Source organism: Lycorma delicatula, chromosome 12 (assembly GCF_047948215.1).
Source record: "Lycorma delicatula isolate Av1 chromosome 12, ASM4794821v1, whole genome shotgun sequence".
NCBI classification, from domain to species: Eukaryota; Metazoa; Arthropoda; class Insecta; order Hemiptera; family Fulgoridae; genus Lycorma; species Lycorma delicatula.
This window is the reverse complement of record NC_134466.1, coordinates 10423026-10448271: the sequence shown is the minus strand read 5'-3', so window position 1 is coordinate 10448271 and position 25246 is coordinate 10423026. Positions and strand designations below refer to the sequence as shown.

General features: G+C 31.5%; 1 protein-coding gene across 2 annotated transcripts; it reads right to left on the bottom strand.

Moving 5' to 3' along the window:
• Positions 1-785: 785 nt before the first annotated feature.
• On the bottom strand, positions 786-21421 carry LOC142333207 (uncharacterized). 2 transcript variants are annotated; one of them, XM_075380182.1, is made up of 5 exons: positions 21310-21421; positions 19185-19535; positions 15276-15368; positions 14275-14335; positions 786-1143 (listed from the first exon to the last, which is right to left on the bottom strand). In XM_075380182.1, exons 2-5 carry the CDS (start codon positions 19467-19469, stop codon positions 878-880), a joined length of 705 nt encoding a protein of 234 aa, XP_075236297.1. In that variant the 5' UTR covers positions 19470-19535; positions 21310-21421; the 3' UTR covers positions 786-877. The 2 variants fall into 2 exon arrangements, with proteins under 2 accessions (XP_075236297.1, XP_075236298.1); XM_075380183.1 differs by lacking the exon at positions 19185-19535 and having other exon boundaries at positions 21310-21376.
• Positions 21422-25246: the final 3825 nt, after the last annotated feature.

Below are 25246 nucleotides of genomic sequence, written 5' to 3'. Positions count from 1 at the left end.
CAAAATATAGGCTGTCTCTGAGAAATAAAAATTTTGTCAGCTGCACTTCCATTTGTCTTTGATATCAACAATCGGTTGATAAATTCTCCTTCCTGTTCCTCTAATTCCTTCCAGAATACCTTTTAGATTCATTATTTTACTCTGTTCACCTCTTCTGTTAAGCTGTTCTTGATTTCTCACTTTATTCGCCCGTGTTAGATTATCTATTCCAATTTGTTCGCTAAATAGCTAGGTATTTACAAAATAAGTAAATTTTATATCGCAGATAATATTTCTGATTCTACTACGAAATCTACAACTAATAAAAGGTTATTAGTCCGAATAACTGATCGGAAATTACTATCCGGAAACAGAATATTCTCATGACCCACTCTATTTGCTCGTACACTCCCCTATTATAGAATATAAACTTCAAGTAATATCCAACCCCCAAGTGTAATTAAATCACGTGTTATTCGAAGTTGAATTATTTAACTATTTTCCATTCTCGCTGGCCCTTGGCAATATTTATATCTTCGGGTCTATAATTTGGCCTGTAGTAACTTCAGCCGAACCATCATTTTATTTATTCGTGTGTGTATTTTTGAAAAACGTATTGTCCAAATCTTCTACATAATTATAGAAATTCTTTCCATTGTTCCTCTTTGTAGTTATTTCTGGGGGTTTCTCTTTTTAAATTTATTTGTCGTTTTGCATTCTTAATTTTCTCTTTTTTTTATTCTTTCGATTAATAAAAGCTTACCTACGCGTCAGGGCACAGGTCATAAAAAAAATCAAAAAAAAAATCACTATTTTAATTACATATCTGTTTATTTAATGTTAAAATTCAACAATACTTCTTAGATGAGTATGAAATTAATTATTAATTTATTTTTATTTAATATCTTGTTAATTGTTTACTTAAGGCTAGGCCTTTATGAAAAACAACATCCCCAATTGAACTATTATATATGTTTTCATTTTCACTGTCGTAAAATTCCACCTGTGATTTAATATGATCAATATTTGGTAAATTCCTAAACTTTTTTACAGGTTTAACCAGATCATTTTGTTGATAAATTGTGATGTACAAGAATGTCTTATGTGACAATTTTTCATCATCCATTTTAAACTGAATATAACCTATAGGAGGAACTTTGTAAGCTGTAAAAAAAAGAAATATTTATAGATTTCAGAAATTAAAAAAAATCCTAAAACAGTTTTTGACTAAAGATAAGTAAAATAATTTAAACGGTAAACTTTATTTAGTTATACTAAGTATACCGTAAAGCAAGCTGGAGTATGTATTAAATTATTTACAGTGAACGCGTATTGCAGTCCGCGAGTTTACCGTCTGCTATAAGGCTACTGCCTGATTATGAAGACCTATATGTTCAGCATCCTCCGAGACATCAAACTTTATAAAATTAATCAGAATATGAGGTAGCCTCTGAAGTTCGATATGAGGAGCAAAATAATACAAGTTTTGAGGCAGAATCTTTTCCCGTGAACCTCATACGATAACTAAAGGTGGGTTATAAACTACCTCGTTCTAACGTGAACATATAAATCTAATATGAAAGAAACGTATAATAATATAAAAATCCTATGAGAAAATGTTCAGTCGAACAAGTAACCGTTGGACTATTTCTTGAGATTTAAATATTATTGCGTTAATAACGGGTTTGCATTTCAGCAACGCTAACGTTTGCTACTTTTGTATAGCAGGGAGAAGAAAAATCATTGTATCAGTAGGGAATGGCCAAATCGTAAAGCACTTAAGCCTCTAAAAAAGTCGTACATTTCCTACTAGTTACCTCAGAAACGATTCATCTACGTTCACTGCGTTCAAAATTAGGGCTTTTGAAAAATTTATTAAGGCGATGGTTAAAAACTGTGGTGGATTTCATTATTTGAGAGAAACGTTTCCTCGTGGTAGTGACGCTGAAATAAAGGAACAAATTTCTGTGGATTCCCGATAGAACTTTGATTAGAAATGGAATATTCGAAGAACTGTTAAGCCAAATCTAAAATTCAGCGTAAAAATCGTTTATGAATTCATAAATCCGACTATCGCTATCAGAACATTGTGGCCGAGTTATAACAATCAGACAAATGTATGAGGAGTAATATGTACCTAAAAATTCGTTTTTTTGATTCTCTTTTGGCTTTCTTTCCAGACAATTTCGGCGCGTTTACTGACGAGCACGGGAAACGCTTCAACCAGCAAATCTTTAGTCATGGAGAACGGGTAGTAATGGCATCGTAGTGAGAGCACGACCGCAAATTATTGTTGGACGCTAAAGGGGAATTTTCCACATTCCAAACATCCTACATGTGTTTTCCACATTACAGATGGGATGAACAGCGCCCTACATGTTTGTAAATTAAAAAAAAAAACGGTGTGGGTGCAGAAAATCTGTTTACATACTTGAAAAAATTCGGCGTTAAAATTTGTCTTTGGATCGCATGTTTTATTCCTTGTATCGAAAAAGTTAAATATTTTTCTAATTTATATGTACTTTATTTATTTAATTTTTTAATTCTACTTTTAATTATGTAAGAGTAATTTTGTATTCAGATGCCTGAAAAATATTTTCCACGGTTTCCTCAATCTACTCAGAAAATGCCGGGACAGCGGAACTTTTTTTAAAAATATATACGTTAAGTACACAAATCATCAAGACCGGTAAAACAGCTAATCCTCTTTACTCCGTTATCGATCAACTCCCTTAATTTTTTTTGGAAAATAATGCGTATTGAAATATTATTCTCCTTCTTTTTTATAATCTACTTAAGGAAGACAAGCTGGAAACCAAGGCCTCTAAGGGCAGAGGTGAAAAAAGAAGCTGGAGATTGATGGACGACGGACAGCCTCCTGTGGAGCCGTCGTTCGTCCGCGCTTGCGTGGATGGGCGACGGTGATGATACACGTGGACTCTACATCTCTGCAACTCGAAAGCAACTCCCGGAGCTGTTTAAGGCTTAATTGCGGGTCCGGCCCCGGGAGGGAAGTTGGTAAAATGGGGGATTAGTTGGTAGGGCGCAGGTATACATACGCACCCACCGGATTGGTCTAGTGGTGAACGCGTCTTCCCAAATCAGCTGATTTGGAAGTCGAGAGTTTCAGCGTTCAAGTCCTAGTAAAGTGAGTTATTTTTATACGGATGTGAATAGTAGATCGTGGATACCGGTGTTCATTGGTGGTTGGGATTCAATTAACCTCACATCTCAGAAACGGTCGAATTGAGACTGTACAAGACTACGCTTCATTTATACTGATACATATTCTCATTCATCCTCTGAAGTATTATCTGAATGGTAATTACCGGAGGCTAAACAGGAAAAAGAAAGGTATACATACGCGCTTTAACAACATCTTGCGGAACCTGTTAATGAGCCCTACGTTTCGTCCGTAAATGGGATTCCTCCCCTCATCACAGAGAAAGAAAACCCGTATGTACAAAACTAGGTGAAAATAAACGATTAATAAAATAATCGGAAATCTACATTAAATCCTTTATATCGCTATATTCGATTTTGTAAAAAGGAATTCCTATTTTACCGAATAAGTGGACGGTGAAGGAACTTCGGTTAGTATTTCTCGTTGGTCATGAAGTATAAGTGTTCTGTTAATTTTCTTAAATTTTATTTATTGTCAATTGAAAATTACATACACAATCCTAATAAACAAATTTATCCTTGACGCAGCTACTAAAAGAGATCTTGAGCGCTGGCCGCGACTTCATCTCATAATAATGGGAATATTATTAAAAGAATTAATTAAAAATACGTGATTTTTCTAACATAATATATATATATATATAAATATATATATATATATATATCAAAGTATATATATATATATATATATATATATATATATATATACATATTGAAAAATTAAGTTAAATAACCTAGAATTAAAAGAAAAAATACATGGAACCAGAATGTAAAATTATTTCAATTGATGTTGAAATCAAAAAAATATACAAAAAATTTGTAATCTAAAGAGTGAGAAAAAAATAATTTCCTAATTGAGAAATAAAAAATAACCCATTATTAGATAGCAGGAAATATTCATAACATAAGACAACTGAAAACCATTATGAATTTATACAACTTTAGCATTCGCTTAAACATTCACAGTGTTCTATATGTAGATTTTCTAATGTTAAGTAGTATAATAATTTATTTTTTGTACGCAATTCATTATAATAATATGTTAAATTTATTGTTATTAGTGTGGATTATTTTTTAATTTAAATTTGGTAATTTAAAAAATATATTGTGTTTCACCCATTCACTCGTTTTTGATAAGATTAATATTTTATTATTTGGACGTTAAAATGATTCAGGACTTTGTTAGAAAATTTACTGGAGTAATACGAAAATTGACGTTTGCAAACAATTAATTCTGAAAAGAAGGTGGTATAAGTATTAGTTCTTGCTGAACGAGTATTCTATGGTGTATTTTTAAATTAAAGCAATTTATATATTTTTTTACGTGTAGTATTACTTTCTTGACATATATTTGTCTCGAAGTAGGTACATTAAATTCTTCAAACAAGCGTGTACCGGGATATAATCTTGGTCTACCAAGAGCTGCTCTAATTAAATATTTCTGGAGCAAAATGGTATCATGTGTTTTTCCCCATACCTCGATTTCATATTGAAAAAGTGAATGAGGATATGGAAAATATATATTTCTTATTATTTCGAGATCTTTAATTTCGTTTCTTTTATAAAAAAATATGAATAAGTTATTTTATTCTTAATGTTAAATACTCTACGTGTATGGACGATCACTTTATATGATCGTCCAATATTATTTAGAGATATATTATTGACTTGACATCGTCAATCGATTGACAACGACAGTTACTGTATATCGATTCGCTATTACTGAACAACACGTATGTAGTTTTAGTTGAAATTCACGAGGCGGCTTGCCGGTTTCAGTAGACGAGAACGACATATATTTTGTGTTATTTATGTTGAGCATAAAAATATGGTTTTCAAACCAATAATTTACCATAAGTAATCCGTGGTAGCGTTCTTATACACTTCATCCGACGTCTAGCCCCAAAAGCTGTGTCATCAGCGAAGGATACTATGGTACCACTAGGAAGGTTTAGTTTTAAAAGATCGTTGATACATATTTAAAAAACTATTGGCGAGATAACAGTACCTTGTGGTAATCTGAAGTTTGAGGATTTTCTGTATCACTGACATTATTTAAAGTCAGAATTTGAGTTCTACCCTTAAGGTGGTTTTCAAACAGTTCTTGTGGTCCTCTTACACCATAGTAATTTAGCTTATATATTAAAATTTTGTGAGTTAGTGTGTCAAACGCCTTGGGAAAATCGAAGAATATTGCTACTGGTAAACATAATTTTTGTTTCCTAACATGCGATACATGATTATAATCTGTTTTTTGATGCTGAAAACGAACATGAACTCAGAATATTTCTATAACCCACCATTTTTGAAAAATTTAAATTTTACTTAAAGGATTTTTTTCCGTTTGTCAACGTATAGTTAGCATTTTAAGCTCGTATAGTATATTTTGTTACCTCACTTTTTATCGTTTAACTTTGTTAACATAATTTGTAAGCTACAAATAAACAATACTAGACAAAGAATTAAATCATATCATAGTTACATATTCTGACATCGTATCTAATACTGAAGAGTGAGCCTTCATGAACAAGATTAACCATGTCTATGCAGGTCAAAACATGTAGCTGAAAACACACCTGTGTTGTTTGTATTAAGCACTGGACTTAGGAAAGTATTAATTTTGTTCAGTCTTATTGCTGTCTTAAGTTTGTTAACAATGCAGCGTCATCATCCCTCGAAATTGTGTAGATTATTTGGATGTCTTTTGTTATTTATGTAGAGAGCTTACCGTAAATTCCAATAGAAAAAAACATTACACCTTTAATTAAAAAACCATATCGTTTGTACGTTCAGTGGAAAATTGGTGATTAGGATAAGACGTGGGCTACTCATATAGAAACCGCTAATTCTTCTGTGTATTTAAGAGGATGGGTGAAAGATACACGGAAGGCTTTGCCATCTGGATTACCTATGGCTTGGCGTGAACTGAAGGATCATGTAACCGATTGCTACTTTTGGTTAACAAGTTATCTGGAATTTCTAAACACTAAACATACTGTAAAATATCCTTCATTGCGATCTGCAATCAGGCCTGTACCTCACCGTGAAATTATTCCAGTTCCTGAGCTACCTATGAATGTGTTCGAAATCATCGATGAAGAATCAGACAGTACTGAAGAAGACAACAATGATTTTCATTTTGAAATATCTTCCGATAAGTCGCATCTTATATCACAAGGTGAGTTAAATGACTCGGTTAGGGATTTAAATTTATCAAAAAATAAAGCTGTAGTGTTAGGATCAAGACTACAATGTTGGAATTTACTTAAAATAAATACAAAAATTTCGGGCTTTCGAAGCCGACTACAAAAACTTTCTCAGTACTTTATTGATGATAATAATTTGGTTTATTCCTCATCAGTACATGAGCTTGTGTTGCACTTAGAACTAGCTCATAAACCTGATGACTGGGGCGGTTCTACTACACAACAGTAACAAATATCCTTCTATACCAATCTCTTTCGGTATTAATTTGATAGACACATACGATATGATGCAAACGTTCTTGAAAAATTAAACTATTACAAAACACAGCTGTAACATATGAGGTGATTTGAAAGTTATAGCTATTTTGTTGGGCATGCAGTTAGGCTATACCAGTACAAGTATTTTCTTTGCGAATGGGACAGCCGAGCCGGAGATAAACATTATGTTACCAAAGAGTGGAAGAAACGAGACAACTCCAAATGGGAAAAATATTATTCACGAGCCCTTAGTTGAACATAAAAAAATATTTTTACCCCCTCACCATATCAAGCTAGGACTAATGAAGCATTTTGTAAAAGCAATGAAAAAGGATATTCCCGGATTTTTGTACACCAGACAGAAATTTTCGAACGTAAGTGAAGGAAAAATTAAAGAAGGATTATTTATCGGTCCTCAAATAAGAGAGTCGGTCAAAGATGATGTATTTAACTCGATTTTAAATAATGTAGAAAGTGCAGCTTGGGCTTCATTTAAAGATATTTGCCAAAATTTTCTCGGCAAACAAAAATCCGACAATTACTACGATATTTTTAATCACTTCTTTCTTCATACAGAGCTACGAGATGTAATATGTCTTTGAAAACACATATCCTTCACTCACATCTGGATTTTTTCCCGGATAATCGCAGAGATGTAAGTGACGAACACGGTGAACGTTTCCACCAAGACATTTCGGTGATGGAAAGCCGCTATAAAGGGAATTGGATTACTAACGTGCTAGCCGATTACTCTTGGACAATACACCCCGAATTAATGGGGTGTGCTTGACACCCCATTAATTCGGGGTGTGCTTGAGGCTATTTGTAAAAGAAAAGCATCAGCGAAGTCATTCTAACACAGGTATGGTCATGCAAAATTACAAATTTTATTTATATTTTTCCTTAATTATTTTTGAAGCGTAATTTATTTAAAACTAAGGGTGACAGAAATATTTATTTACAGATTTGTAACGTACGCAAAAAAGCAATTCAAGAAAGTATCACACATAGAGGAACATTACAAAATGTTTTTGTCTATTAGTGTTACCTAAAATCCTGAAATACAAATAAATTGCTTAATAATAAATATAAGTTTCCGAAAAATTTTACTTCACTTTTGATTGGTGTTCGAATACCGAAAGAATTATTTTTAGCCACAACATATGAAATATGAGAAGCGTACGATAAATAATCTGTTTTGTTTTACTTATTGTTTATTAAAATTGTTAATTATTCTAGTAAAATGTAAAACCGTTCCTTTTGTTTATTTTCCAGATTGATTTTTTCTACTGATTTTGAATGAAAAAAAAATATTTTGAAATGATGATTTTTGAAATCATTCATCATTCAAAATTTTTTGAATGATGAATAAAATATTTTTATCAAGAAATTTTATTATTCGGGTTTTTAATATTTTTGTTCAATTATTTTGGAAAAATTACTTAACAGACTTATAGATCTGCAATTTGCCGGGTTGTTCTTATCTCCTGATTTATGTACTGGGATTATTTTGGTTATTTTAAATTTAGTAGGAAAATATTCTTCAATAAAACATCTATTTATTACGTGTTCAAGTGGTTTTACTCTGTAGTTACTTATTTCTTTTAAGCAAGAAGCATTAATGTTATCGATTCCAGGTGACGAGTTATTTTAAAAATACATTTAATATTTCACCTAATAAATAATTTCTTATCCCAACAAATAAAAATCTAAAGAAGTAGAAATTTCTAACGGGTTTAACGAAAGAGGCAGATCTGAGTTATTTGTATTTTTTAATATCGAACTTGCATAATTTTCTCTTTCATTTGTAAAGTATTTATTTAATTTATTACGTTCCCGATAATTGAACCTAATAAAGTGTAATTTCTTTTTTCATTTAATATTTCAGTAATGTGTTCCTGTATTTCTTATAATAATCTTTTAGTTTTGTATTCAAAGGTTGTTTTAATAATTTACGGTGCATTATGTCTCTCTCTTTCATAGCAGCTACCGCGTTCGGAATGACCCATTGTTTTTTTTTTTTTTTTTTTTTGTCTTCAGTCATTTGACTGGTTTGATGCAGCTCTCCAAGATTCCCTATCTAGTGCTAGTCGTTTCATTTCAGTATACCCTCTACATCCTACATCCCCAACAATTTGTTTTACATACTCCAAACGTGGCCTGCCTACACAATTTTTCCCTTCTACCTGTCCTTCCAATATTAAAGCGACTATTCCAGGATGCCTTAGTATGTGGCCTATAAGTCTGTCTCTTCTTTTAACTATATTCTTCCAAATGCTTCTTTCTTCATCTATTTGCCGCAATACCTCTTCATTTGTCACTTTATCCACCCATCTGATTTTTAACATTCTCCTATAGCACCACATTTCAAAAGCTTCTAATCTTTTCTTCTCAGATACTCCGATTGTCCAAGTTTCACTTCCATATAAAGCGACACTCCAAACATACACTTTCAAAAATCTTTTCCTGAGATTTAAATTAATTTTTGATGTAAACAAATTATATTTCTTACTGAAGGCTCGTTTAGCTTGTGCTATTCGGCATTTTATATCGCTCCTGCCTCGTCCATCTTTAGTAATTTTACTTCCCAAATAACAAAATTCTTCTACCTCCATAATCTTTTCTCCTCCTATTTTCACATTCAGTGGTCCATCTTTGTTATTTCTACTACATTTCATTACTTTTGTTTTGTTCTTGTTTATTTTCATGCGATAGTTCTTGCGTAGGACTTCATCTATGCCGTTCATTGTTTCTTCTAAATCCTTTTTACTCTCGGCTAGAATTACTATATCATCAGCAAATCGTAGCATCTTTATCTTTTCACCTTGTACTGTTACTCCGAATCTAAATTGTTCTTTAACATCATTAACTGCTAGTTCCATGTAAAGAGTAAAAAGTAACGGAGATAGGGAACATCCTTGTCGGACTCCCTTTCTTATTAGGGCTTCTTTCTTATGTTCTTCAATTGTTATTGTTGCTGTTTGGTTCCTGTACATGTTAGCAATTGTTCTTCTATCTCTGTATTTGAACCCTAATTTTTTTAAAATGCTGAACATTTTATTCCAATCTACGTTATCGAAAGCCTTTTCTAGGTCTATAAACGCCAAGTATGTTGGTTTGTTTTTCTTTAATCTTCCTTCTACTATAAATCTGAGGCCTAAAATTCCTTCCCTTGTCCCTATACTTTTCCTGAAACCAAATTGGTCTTCTCCTAACACTTCTTCCACTCTCCTCTCAATTCTTCTGTATAAAATTCTAGTTAAGATTTTTGATGCATGACTAGTTAAACTAATTGTTCTGTATTCTTCACATTTATCTGCCCCTGCTTTCTTTGGTATCATAACTATAACACTTTTTTTGAAGTCTGACGGAAATTCCCCTTTTTCATAAATATTACACACCAGTTTGTATAATCTATCAATCGCTTCCTCACCTGCACTGCGCAGTAATTCTACAGGTATTCCGTCTATTCCAGGAGCCTTTCTGCCATTTAAATCTTTTAATGCTCTCTTAAATTCAGATCTCAGTATTGTTTCTCCCATTTCATCCTCCTCAACTTCCTCTTCTTCCTCTATAACACCATTTTCTAATTCATTTCCTCCGTATAACTCTTCAATATATTCCACCCATCTATCGACTTTACCTTTCGTATTATATATTGGTGTACCATCTTTGTTTAACACATTATTAGATTTTAATTTATTTACCCCAAAATTTTCCTTAACTTTCCTGTATGCTCCGTCAATTTTACCAATGTTCATTTCTCTTTCCACTTCTGAACACTTTTCTTTAATCCACTCTTCTTTCGCCAGTTTGCACTTCCTATTTATAGCATTTCTTAATTGCCGATAGTTCCTTTTACTTTCTTCATCATTAGCATTCTTATATTTTCTACGTTCATCCATCAGCTGCAATATATCCATTGTTTTAGCGGTTTATTTTTATTTGATATTTTAATAATCTTTTTATGTTTATTTAAGTAGTCGGTAAGTTTATTAATAAAATTCGTTACTAATATCAGTGTTATTACTGCATACGTCGTTCCAGTTTTCTTTATGTAAACTAGATTTAAGTTCATCGTAATTTATTTTATCGATAATATTATCGGATGTTGTCTTATCTTTTACAAAGTTTGTAAATTTCATATGAAATGATGTACAGCAACGGTCAACGATAGAAGTCTTCAGGATCTCCCCAATCACACCACTCTGCCCAACGGAACAGCTAGCTGGTCGGTTGAATTACGCCATCGAGACTGTTTTGTAATTGTGTAGGTTTGTTTATATATGATTTAAATCTTCGTCTCCAACGTTTGACCCGGAACCTTCACGCATATATCGCATTTCCAGATATTCTTACGTGATCTCAGCTTAGTAATGTTTTCAAGAGATCCGATTCATGTGCACGTCAGATGAAGTACGATTTGCAAACGCAGTATTCTATGATTTCTTTCTTGTTCGTATATATTTTGTTACACACATCACACGAGTTTCCATAGCGATTAAAGTAAAATTATATGATCTAATGTAATCAATAAAATTTTCTCGTAATATGCACTGAAATTATTAAAAAGATTTTATATCCACGGCAGGAGACCGCACAGTAACGTAGAAAGCGTTATCAACCGCCCGCTTCACCGTCTTGATAAGAACTGAACTCAATGTTAAAATCGGTAAAGGTCCCCGGATCTGGATGCTGTAAAAACGAGTCAGCCAAATTATTTTTATTTTTTTGTCTGTAGTCATCTTTGAATTAATGAATAAACGAATTTTCTTCCGATCGACAGAAACATCAATGTAGCTTTAAAATGTAATTAAAATAAATCTTAAATCCCCGTCGCGATAGAATTAAAAAAAAACAGTCTAATTGTATATTTACTTGTTTATACATGTTTACATCTAATAATAAATTTAAGAAGTAATTTTTTTTACTGTAAAAAAAAACAAATTATTAATTTACATCATACCAGCAATGAAAAGAATGTAGTTCAAAAAAGCGACTTTCTGTTAAAAAAAAAAATGGATTTCTACTTTTTTTTTTACCAAGAAAATAAATTTAATCGTTATAAAGTATGACAATGAATATCTCCATTTAAATAAAATATTTCTATAATTATTAATTTCAGCATTATTTACACATTAGTAACCCAATGTTCAACAGTACGCACTCCGTATGCAAATTTAATGCGTTTTAAAAGCCTGATTGGGACGCAAACCGGGACCTTTCAGTACGAAAGAGCACTAAGTTACCGCTCCACCGCTAATTTCAGTTTTCAACGGTTCTTATTAAGTCGTTCGGTAAAATGACGCCGGCGAGAGTTTTGCCGACGGATGAAATACCAAAGACTTATTTACTCTGACCAACTCGCAAATCGACATTTCAACATTTGAAAAATTATTTAAAATATAAATAAAATAACGATTCTGATAAAAAATTTAAAAAGATTATACTAGTTATATTAAAAAAGGAATGAATAAAACAGAAATAAATTCGTAAAATTTTCATTCTGCAATTAGAACTATCTGGTGGCGCTGGGGTGGTTATGTTTAAAAAATTGTATTTATGGTCCGATTTATTTCATATTAGGAATGTACATTATTTACGTGAAAAGAACGGTATTAAAAAGGTAGTTAGTTATTCCTACTTAAAACCCCCAAATATATTAGTTACATTAAAAGACATATTACATTGCATTATATGACATAAGAGTTTTTGCACTTTCAATCAACATATTTGTGAGAATTTTTTATTTTATGATTTGTGTTATTAAGTATATATACAGGTATAAAAAAAAAATTGTGTATCTCCAATTATTTCTCGATGATTTCATATTTTTCTTTTGTATTGAAGTTCTATCGTTTAGTTACAATATTAGTAGAGGATTAAAATATTTAATATTTATGAATATTTAATATTCAATATATAGGAATAAAATATTTAACGGTGTATATTTCCGTGTGAGAAAATGAAGTAAAAAAAATATATATAACAATTATTATCTCGCGTTCATACATATCTGTACTCTTCTGATTCGGACAATGTGTTTTTGAAGAACTATAAATAAATAAATTGTCGAATTTTGATGTTTTCAACTGACGGCAAACTCTCGCCGAAACCTTTACAATTTTATTGTTTTGGGAGTATTTATTCCCTGACGCAATCATTTAGTTTTTAGATTATGAAAAAATCTGCATTACGTTTCCAATTCCTTTGTTATATTAAAGAAAATCATTACATCGTACAAATTGATTTTGAGCATTATAATATTATATTATTAAAAATGTCTCATTAAAACTGTTATTCACCTCGGATTATAATTTTCTAATTCCCCGCAGCCAACGAATAACGATAGAGAAGTGTCAAAACGGTAGAGAATTTTAGTTTAACTACAGGGAAAATTCACCTTTAATAACGATATTTATGTGTTAGTCATAAAAGGATCGTTAAATGAACTTCGTCTATCCCCATAAATTGGTCGTCTCCCTCCTTAACACTGTTTTTCTGAAGGTGATATTTTCCGATCGAAGGAAAGTTTACCCTTATTGTTTTTTTTATTTTGAGATATGTCTATAAATTATTCAAGAAGTGATGGAATGACATTCGAGAATCCGTTCAGTTAAAAATCTTTTAAAAAATTCTATCGGATCGTTTAAAGTGTTCGTTCTCAATATGGGCGCTGGAGGCCTCTTCAGCGGGGGTGTAAGAAGGCCCACAGAAGAAAATTGGGGGCGTTCACGAGGTCTAAGAAGGTGATGGCTGATTAAAAAAAAAAGGAAATATTATGTTTTCCTGATATTTCAAACTAAAATTAAATACCTACTATATTAGTACAAAAATTTTAAGGGACACCTGTATTTTAGATAAAAAATTATTGTATTCAAAATACTTTAACATTACAACCATGAGACTTAGAGAGACGAATGAAAAAAATAAAAAATAAAGCTTCAATACTCTACTTTTTGACAGTATACTTCAGCCTTCAATAATCATCAAATTAAAAAAGAAAAATCAGTGAGAAGAAAAGTTGTAAAAATTGTTTGATCGATCGAATGGGGAGAAACGAAATATTATTAGTAAACTGATAATATTTCGTTTAAAAGCTTAAGAGTTTAGCTTTTATTAATTTTTTGTATGTTTATGTACAATTTTTCTGAACCGAAATATTCCAGTTTTGTATTTAATGCTGCATATCTTCCGATCTAAGCAACGTACTGATACAAATAAATGTGGATATTAAATAGCGTAAGATATGTAATGTAACGTTGAAGTTGATGGTTTATGTTCGATGCTATATTTTTTTATTTTATTTACAGGAGAAAAACTATTCTTTAATCCTTTCTAAAACATCGGTTATCTGGCTTGATGTTGTTACTATTATAATTTTCCGATCTAATATTTATTTTTATTTAAATCTCTCATTAATCGTTTTGGATTCTGTTATTCCAACTTATGTTGATCGTTAAAATCAATAATGTCGTAAATCAACGTAGTATTATAAATTCTTAAACGCTGTTGTATATTTCCGAGTCCTCTCTTAATAAACCCTTACTATGCCTATTCAAATCGTATAATAGTATTCAATAACCAACCACAATGGTCAAAATAAAAATAAAAAGCAGTAAAATATAATATTCTTCAAAAAACTTACGTATATATATTTTTTCTGGGATTATGTTCTCGTAATTTAAGCCGTCTATCAATTTCACATTCTGAAAAATAAATTTACTGAAATAAAAAATAGTTATAAAAAATAACTTAATATTTCAAAATCCTATATTTACAGTTATTCGTGTGATTAAATTATACCGATAAGATAGTAGGAAATATAAAAATGTCCATCCAAAGTAAAGAAAACTCAGATGCGTAATGCGATCAGATAGAACTTAAAACGAATAAATATCATTTAAGATATCTTTTTTCTTTCGTAAAACAAAGGCAGATTTTTATTTTTGAAGGAACTCGAATAAGGATTTTATAAAAAATGTCTAAACAGAAACATTTACGTGTATTTGATAGGCATATTAAATTTGTTTCAGAAACAAAAACGAAATTTCACGTACGGGTAAGTTATTTTTTTGTACATATTTTTAAATACTATACTATTTACATGGCCACCGGTTAGAATAATAACTTAAATTTGAATTTAAGTTTAAAGAAAAAATCTTATTTTTATAACTGTTCCCGTTTTAGTTAAACTTTCGGCGATATATAAAATTGAAGAACGTAGAAATATTTTGGGACTAAATTTTAATATTATGATGTGAACTTACTTTTTATTATTAAATATATACATACTGAACTATAAATGTTAAGAAAATAATTTAAAAAACCAATCGTGTAACATTTAAAATTTTATTTAAAATCTTAACAGATGACCGTTTCGATTGTTACAATCATTAATAAACACTCTAGATAAAACATATATTGAAAAAAAATAACAGAAATAATAGTAATGAACGATAATAATAGACAAATAAACAGTACATGCAAAAAATCTTAAAACAAATATTTTTAGTCGCGATTTTTAAATAACAGTAAAAAAAAACAATTTAAATAATTGTCGTCTATTTTATACATAAACTGATGTGTTTGACTTTTAGTGTTATACTGTTTTCCAATTTATACAATATTTAATCAGTAATTACTCACCGTAACGTTGATCAGGGAACAAACCACATATGCTCTTGGTTGAGAGGGTTTTTTATCCTTCACCAAAATCCAAAGGTTTACCATATACAAGCCCTGAAAAAAAATCAAAATGTCAGCAAGAATGATTGCTATATTTCCCACTCATTCGCCGTATTAAAAGGGACAGCCATATTAAAAAGCAACAGAATTTTTACCGCAAAGATCGTCACAAAAAACTTTTCTACGGTAAAATTATGTAAAATATTCCTATATAATCCGATAGCAGTGAGAATAGAATGTAATTTCTGAAAGTTTAATTCAGTTTTCTTTCCTAGTTGCACTATGGATGAGATGAATCGACGTTAAATTTATTTTTCCTTTTTGCAGTCTGTTGTAAAAGAAGTATATTTGTAATTTGCATATAATTCATATTAGTGTGAAATATTGCTTGCTATTTGTTTTATCACCCTTTAATAACTAAATTACTTATCTAACTACAATTATCCTAAATAGATATACCGCTTATCAAGAGACGTTAGGAGTTTGTGACCTATGAAAAATGCTAAGACCGATCGGGGTTCGAGCCCAGGATTTTCCATTACAAAACAGAAAAGCTACCTCAAAAAATATAAAAATTTAATTTTATAACTGACGGTGAGGAAATAAAATCGTACAAGTTTTACACGGGAACGACAAATAAAAATTTAAAAAAAGTTTACATATACATTACGAACATATAAATGCAATCGACAGCTATTTAATTTCTCATTAATTTGCAAGTTTTTGAAACGTCAAAATCTTAGACGTAAATAAGAACGAATTTAAATCGCTTTCTGTTGAGAGCATAATTACAATGTTTTGTTTTGTAAAATAATACATTTAATTTAAATATCTAGCTTATAAATAAAATATATATTCAAATCAATATATACATATATATATATATATATATATATATATATATATATATATATATATATATACACACGCCAATAATCACAGTATAATTATGCGCTACATATAATAGTAAGTGAGTAGTTCATTTTACATGGACCACCGGGGTAAACGAACAGCTGTTAAGCTTTTTATTAAATTTCCAAATAAAACACATGTCTTTCTGTACAGAAGTATTAAACATGGAAGAAAACAAAAGCAGAATGTAAAAATATTAATTTACGTGTATCAGTATATAGAGAGGACTGCTTCAACAAAACATTTGACGTCCCCCCTCATTCCCCCACACTTGTTAGTTCCAGAGAAAACTATGAGGTCACGGCTTTTCTTACCACTGCTGAGTATAGGACAGATTACACTGCTATAAAACTAATAAATATTTAATAGTTAATGATTTGACCGCCACAAAATTAAATAAAAATTTTATCGCAAAAATTGTCCCGATTTTATTGGCAATATTAATAAAATTTAACGACTTTTTTGTTGCAGCAACAGATATAACATCGGCTTCTGACAGGTTACTCTATAGCTACCATTGCGTTCTTTTCGTACCAGACGATTAGTATTGTCGTAAATAGATAGAAGGAATCGGATATGATGCTCGAAAAAGAATTCGATAAAGTTACGGAGTCGTTTGCCAACAACGGATGTATAAATGCATCGTATTAACTGCAAAAGGGTGCGGTTACTGCACCGCTAACATGTAGGAAGCGATACGCGCGACGACTAATCGAGTGCGAGAGAAAACAAATCACGATGAATTATTATTTTTTTTTACGGCAAAAAAGAAATATGTAGCGTGATAAACCGGCATTAAAACTAAAAACATAACAGTTTCCGATAAAAATGATTTGGACAAAGCGCTCGACGAATTAATCGGTCAATGAAGAGATCGAATTCATAGCAAAAGAATAAACAAGCACTTTCCGTTGTACGTCTCGACCTACATAAAACAACCCGACATCATAAAACAAAAGAAAGCAGTGATTTACGTAAAAATAAACATGAGAGCTGCACCAGTGCAGTACATTTGCAAACCACACGATTTTACGACCCCGAGTCATATTTCAGCTACCTTTCCAACGCCACTCCATGAAGAATCGGTGCAAATTAACGTCATATAATCTGGAAACGGCAGTTACATTGCAACTCTTCAGATTAATTTAATCAGCCGATCTCCGTGGCGGAATGGTAGCGTCTAGGCCTTTAATCCGGAGGTCCCGGGTTCGAATCCCGGTCAGGCATGGCAGTTACACCAGCTCTAAAAATTGTCATTCATCTCATCCTCTGATGTTATACCTTACGGTGGTCCCGGATTAATTTAAGCAAATCATTTATGTATATTAGGTATTTTTATATTTAAAACTGCAGCTTGAGATAAACCGTATACGGATAAATTTTGTTTACTAGTTTCATCATTAAGAAAAAGAAATTGAAATCTGTTTTTAAATATCTGGCAAGTAAATAAAGAGATGTACTTTGTACGGCACGATATAAAAAGATTTAGAAATTAAGAAATTTCTATTCCAACTCTGTAATTTTAAATTATATTTTCATTTCGTTTTGAAAAAATAACACATTATAGTTACCATTGTATTTATTAAATTTCCTTTGTTCATTATATACGCGATATCAATTATAGCTCCTAGTATAATCAAAAGTATTGTAGTCGAACATCCAGGTTCCAGTAAGTATTATAGCATGAAATTCAGTTTTACAATCTCTAATTTTAAGTGGATATTCATTTGAATTCTTAATTCAACCGCGTATTTTCATTTGAAATATATTAAATGGGTGTAACAGATCTTGGTAGAAAAAAAATCTGATAAAAATTTAAAAATTCAAAGAACTTTATACGTCAAAATTATAAGAACCGTTAAAAAAAATTGGAAAATTTAAAAGAAAGATCATAATCTAATTTACAAAACTTTTCAACGGCGTAAATTAGACAAAATATTATATACCATACGAGTAGATAGGCAAACGAGTACACGGCGCAATAATAAACGCTGTCGAAATCAGGAAACCACTAACGCCAGACTCGTTATCAATGGAATCGATTTTCTGTTAGCGGAATCCGTTCCGAACTGAACGATATCCGACATAGAAATGACTACTCAAACATTCATCGTAAAATATGTGCTATCTTTACGCCAGAAAGCGGTTTTCTTGCAAACGATACGCTATATCTGTACCAGTACGGTAAATTTGGTTTGAACTTTATAGGGACATTCTAATCGGTTTTACTGACCGTTTCCAGAAGGTCATATCGACAGTGAAAAAAGGAAATGGAATTGATCAGAGCCAACTACTATGCTGACACTATCGTAGCCACCAACTCGACTCACAATTTCAAACTAACAATTACATGGCAAGATATGATTAAGGGTGAAGTTAAATATGATGGGAAAAATCTTGGTGATCCGATAGTTATCAGAGAAGATAATAGTCTCACAGGAAGTCTTATTTCTACTCCCTCCCTAAGAGAAGAGCAGGTAATGTTGAATGTTGCTGGAGTCGAACAAAAACTGCCGTTCGGATTCACATCTTCGATGAACCCAAGTGACTCAGAACGATACCGAAAAGCGGACTGTGGAGTCCACGTTTCGGTATCGCTACGTTCGTTTTCTGTTTGGTTCAAATTTTGTAGAAATAAACAAAAAAAACATTATTTTTTTACTATTTTTTATTCGATTAAGATTTTTTTCGATTATATTTAATGTTTTATTTTCAAAATAATCATTCACATAATTTAAAGACGATGCAGCGCTAATCAATATATTAAAATGGAATTATTTTTCAGAAAATTTCACACAAGGGTGCAAAGTTATGACTACAGAAACAACATGATTAAGTGAAGTTTAATAAATGGAAATTTATTTCTACTTATATCCATTCTAAGTTATTTAAAATAAAAATTCATAAATAAAACGAATTAATATAATTATAAAAAAGAAGAAAAATACAGTATATTACCTCATTGAATGTTTTTTTTATATTTTCATGAAAAGTAATAACATGAAATGAGTATGTTATCTTGGAAAAATCTACGATTCCTACGTCAGTACATGCAATTTCCCCATGTCTCTGTTTATATGTAATACTTATTTCCGGTTCCGGAGGTTGCGAAGGTAGCGAAGGTAGCGAAGGTAGCGACACACTTTTTACAGGTGGCTTGATTTTTTTCAGTTTGATACAAGTTTGTTTTACAAAAGTAACACAACAAAATAAAATAAAAATCATTTGCAGTTTTAACTTCATCTTCTTACTTACTTATTTTTCACACGGAAATTGGTTTGATACAATTATATATTTTCTCAAAAATTTCTAAACAAAAAAAAGTATAAAATAAATAAGAATCGATAAATCACATCTTAGAAAATAAATAGAACCCACAATTAGTAAGTAAAAAATTTTTTTTAGAAATAAGAATTATTATTCTATTAAAAAGTGTTACTTTTAATTTTGTTCTGGAATTTAGAGTTTATGTGTGTAAAACGAATGTCATATGGAAGAAGGGTACCTGGTTACCGAAGGGGCAAAAAATAGGAAGCGGTACGAGCGATGAAATTGAAACCAAACCGGCTAGATTACGTAATCTTTTGTGTTTAGTATCGTGGAAATTAAATTTGAATTATTACTCAATAGCTTTATGGCTTATCCCCTCGCACTAATGGTTGAGGAGTGGTAAAATCCAATTATTATTTTTAGTTATAATCAGACACAGAATCTTATATTGACAAGTATTGGCACTCGCATTCTATACTGGTATGCAAGAACGTCAGACAAAACTGTCAAATCGGCTAAAACCTGCCGTTTTTGTATCTATTCACCGGCTACATTTACACCTGCAAGGAAGCAAAATGCTTTACCGTCGTTCGTTTCTTCGACTTCTTATCCGATCTTACATTTTAGATATTGAAAAACCAGTAGCCTTTTTCTGAGAATAATTTTTGCTTTTTAGTGCATCCCGGCACGTTGAAAATAATACGAGACGCATTACATGTGTTTGTACTAATGGCGATTATTTTCCTGTCTGTCAAAAGAGCTACATATAACGATCAAAATATTTTTCTTCGATACGTACTTTACTTTTAAATAAAGGCTCTCGCAAATGCGATTCCACCATTCGAAAGTCGTAAACACCCAATTAATCCTAGAACGTTACAATCTTTTTCAACTTTAAATGCGGATTAGAGTAACTCCAACAAACACTGTTGTGTCTATTGATTAGGTATTATTTCAAATCCAACGTAATCACGTTAAATTTTACTATGTTAATGATCATCGAGGCGTTACACTTTTCGGTAAATCATGAACATTAATCAATAACTCAAATCCTTCATTTCACTTTTAGAATACTAGAATCATCGGGTATTAGAATCTCAGGATGAATATTTAAATTAACATTTTTAAAAACTTAGTAGTAGTTAGTAGCCAAGCGTTAGTATTGTTAGTGAATTATTACTATCGTAAAACTTTTTTTTACCATCAGATGTTAATCATTGTTAATAAATCAATATATTTAAATTAAAAGAAAAAAAGTTAGAAGAAAGGAGGTGAAGTCTGATTCGCCTAATAAGATCCGAATATTTCATTAATTAGAATTTCATTTGACTATAACTCTGGAACCAAGGAAGATAAGTACCACTTATGATATATCGTTGAAAAGTTCTCAATAAGGGGTTATTACTGCAAATAAGAGAAAGTACAAAATCCAATTTTTTTTGGATTTGGCTTTTTTAACACTTTTGGTTGACTCGATTGCAATCAAAATGTAGGTGCAAAACTAAATGTTATTGCAGTCCTAAATCTAAAATTTCAACATTCTACGGCTAATTGTTTTTGAGTTACGCGGGATTCTTGCATACGTACAGACGTCACGCCGAAACTAGTTAAAATAGATTCAGGGATGATCAAAATGGATATTTCCGTTGAAATCTGAAAACCCAAATTTTTTGAGATTTCAATACTACCTTTACTTCGTACAAGGAAATAAAAAATTGAAAAACTTATACTTAAATATAATTATTACCTTACAAAAAAAGTCAGTAATTTGTGATTTTTTTCTAAGTTTAAATTAATCAACATACATACTTACCTTATGGATTGTGCAGTATGTTTCAGGAAGTGTGAGATAACTAATTCGGCAAGAAACGATTTAAAAAAATCTAATAAATCGTTACCTTAAATACCTAGTCTGAATATTTAAAATGCATGATCGTGAAATTGCATTTTTTTACGTTAATTTTTTTCTATTATAAAAAAGTCGAAATGTAATAAAGATGCATAAAGTATTTATGAGAAGTCACGTAAAAAAAAAATAAAAATATGAATTAAATTTAAAATTATGTTAAATTAACCTTTTTACAGAATGTCTGTAAATTATTCATTTTAAGAAAAAGTTGTCATTTTTTTATTTTTCTTTTGTTCACAAACATCGTGATTTCTAATTTTTCTTTTATCATTAAAAATCGATTGCGTGTTTCCTTTCTTAAATGTGCATACACATAAGTTACGAATGGAAAATTTGTAAAATGTTTACTTCATTAATTCCGTTATTATGAATTAATTTATTTTCTTCTAAAACAACAGCCCTCACATTGAAAACACTAAAAACGTTGCATGAAAAATAAAAACGAATACGAAATTTCCTATTATTTGCCACAAATTGTACAAAAAGAATAAGTACTATTTATTTTTTGACGATTTTGTTTCGCAACTCGCGAATATTTTCGTTAATTATGTGAGGAAAAAATCTTTTTAAACTTATTTACTTTTTATAAAATTATTTATTAAAAAGAAAAACAAGAGATAAAGATTAAAAAAGAAAAAAAACGCGATTTCCAAAAGAAAACAATGCTCTTTAATATAAGATAATTACTAATATAGAATAATTAAAGAGCTTAGGGAGAGGTGAAAAATTTGTACGAAGTATAAGTTTTTCAACTTTTTATTTCCTTGTACGAAGTAAAGGAAGTATTGTGATCTCAAAAAATTTGGGTTTTCAGATTTCAACGGAAATATCCATTTTGATCATCCCTGACTATCCATTTTGACTAGTTTCGGCATGACGTCTGTACGTATGCAAGAATCCCTTATAACTCAAAAACAATCAGGCGTAGGATGTTGAAATTTTGGTTTTAGGATTGTTGTAACATCCGGCCTTGTAACAGTCCGGGTCGTACAGGCCTATCCGTAAAATATTTCCGAACGGTCAGTTGTTTGTTCGCGTTCGAACACGTCTCAGACAGCATTATCATGTCTACCAGTAGATCCTCAGTCAGACGGCAGGGTTCTGCCGTCCTGCCTACTACTGAGTTGGCGTTCCACTGCAGTAATCTGAACTTATGCAAAACCATACCTAGACAGCAGGGTCATAAGGCACTCTATTATGGACTGAATGCAGTTCTTTAGAGATTAGGCCTGGAGCAGACGTGGTAGTACAGTAAGAATTTCCGGTAGGACATTCTTAATTGTCACTTGTGTCAAGACGTCCGTACCAGAACTCTCCTTTAGGGGTGCGGCCGTACTTGTTTTGCCGCTTTAGTGACCGTTTAATGTCGACGCCTTTTTGGTGGTGCGTGGGGCTTCTGGGACCGTCGTGGGATTGGAACCCGCCCTCTTAGTTTTTGCCGTTTGCTTGGCTACCTTATTTCCCTGTTCAGCTGACTTTTGCGGTTGTTTTGTCCCCACCTCTTTGGCGACGACTGCCAGTTTAGATTTAGCTGGTGTATGGGTAGGAAATTCCCCTTTTTCCACCGTCACTTTTGCCGTAGGTAAGGCTACCTCTGGTGTGTGGCTTGGTTTCCCCCCTCCGGCCACCCGCGCCAAGCTGCGACCGTCAATAATAGCCGAATTTTTCACAGTTCCCTTCTGTTTGTTGAGCTGTTCCTTGTAATAAGGACAGCCCCTGTAATTGGCTGGGTGAGGCCCCTTACAATTAGCGCATGAGGCGGGCTCCTCGCACGGCTTCACACACCTCGCCGTGTAGTGGCCCCCGCCACATTTCGTGCGACGAGGCACGTGGGTGTTTCCCTCCCGTCTTTCGTTGACAGCTTTTTAACGGAAGCTGCTTCAAAACCGAGCGGTAAAATGCTCGGTATAACAACTTTTAGCTCCCTAAATAAAAATAAAAATATTTTCAAATCGCTCCTATAAAAAGTTTAATATGTATCGTTCAAAATAACGCGATAAAAATTGACATCGGGACCTCTCGGCTACTTTGATGAATATTAAAGCGTATAAAAAGTCCTAAACAAAAGTCTTTTTTTATTAGTCGTTAAAAAAGGCAATTTTAAACGATAACACGAGAAAATAAGAAACATTTTTACAAGTTGTTCTGCTGAAATGACATGGTAAAAAGGGTAATGTAATTTAACGTGCAAAAAATCATTTTTGTAACTGTTTTATTAAAATTATAAATTCTGGTGATAATAATACTAAGAAGTCTCATAAAATCGAATTTAAAAAGATAAATTTAAAAAAGATAATTTTAAAAACAATTTGTGTTTATATAAATAGATACATAAAAATTCAGTTTTAAGAGTATAAGTAAAAAACTTGTAAACGCTGTAATCTTTGACAGAGCTAGTACAAGAAGAATTAGTAAAAACCTCTTTTTCGTTTAATTCTACTTGAATCTATGGACAATTCCGTATTCAACTCTATGCAAAAACGGAATAAAAACGCATCCGGTCGAGTATTTTTCATGATTTATTTAACATTTATATCGAACATTGTTCATGCGTAAAATCACGTTTTTTCAAAACAGAAATAATTATCTCCGAATTTATTTTCAAAATTAGTGATCGTTTATTTCTTTACTAAAACGATTATTTAGGAGCGAGTACGACTTTATCTAAGTACGTGGAACTCTATGGAAAAATTCATCTTCAACTCTATGCGATAAACGAAATCAAAAGACGTTCTATCAAGCTTAATTTTTCATATACATTATTTTCTTATTTACTATCGACTAACTGATCTATCTTAATTAGCCTATCGTCTAACTTATTAAATTATTTTAAACTCATTTAAATCGGACACTACGTTTCTCTATTTCATCTCTAAGCTTTGTTCTAAGGCCACCTAATTTTTCCTCAAAATGAGGCGTACATTTAAGTCTTAAAAATAAAATTTATTTAAACTAGGAACAACCTAGAAATTCTGCAAGAATTATCATAACCCTCGACACCAGCGTCAAAAAATAATATCTAGAAGTTGTTGAAGTTAAAATTTTTACAAATGCAGTTGTAACTACTTATAAAATATGTAAATTTTCTATCGCGGATAATAATTTTGATTTTACTACGAAATTTACAATAATTTATAAAATGAACAACCGATTAAGGCAGTGAGACAACAACAAAATCGATAATAAAATTTACACAGAAATTATTTACTTTTTTTTATTAACAAAAAGGAAACTATCTTCCCCCTTAATTAAAGAGACCTTAATTAAAGAGACTTGGTTTGTTCACAACGAACACATCGAACAACTTACGTAGTTAACCGGAGAAAAGAACTCTTCCCAAAACGGAATAATCTGGTGAAGCACTCTTCGGTTGTACGCTCGCCTATAATAGGATACAAACTTCAAATGTTATAATAAAACATTTTAAGTTTGTTAAACCCTTTATTTAATAACCCCCCACCACGGTTTTATTAAATCGTAATTTGAAGTGTGAATTATTCCGCATTTTTCTTCTCTAGCTGGACCTTGTTACCATTTGGTCTACGATTTGACCTGTAGTAACAGCAGCCGATTTATCCTTTCGTTTATTCAATTTTTTATTATTTTAAAAATCTATTGTCGAACCTTACATTATTCTTTCCGTTCATCCTTTTTGTAGTTCTTTCTGGATTTTCTTTTTTTTAAATTTATTTGTCGTTTTACATTCTTGATCTTCTCTCTATTTTATACGCTTCCACTTTCCATCGCTAAAAGTTTTTCTACTCTTCAGAGTATTTTCAGCACACTCCGAGTATAACTCAAACGAAGAGCTTTCCAACATCACGTCCATACCCATTCCAAC

Bases quoted from the DNA above. Each gene is read 5' to 3' on its own strand.
- LOC142333207 (XM_075380182.1), bottom strand. From the start codon at position 19,469: ATGAAGTTAAAACTGCAAATGATTTTTATTTTATTTTGTTGTGTTACT. The intron at 15,369-19,184 runs GTAATATACTGT...ATTTTTTTTCAG, and splicing joins TAAAAAAAACATTCAATGAG to GGCTTGTATATGGTAAACCT. The intron at 14,336-15,275 runs GTGAGTAATTAC...TTTATTTTTCAG, and splicing joins GTTCCCTGATCAACGTTACG to AATGTGAAATTGATAGACGG.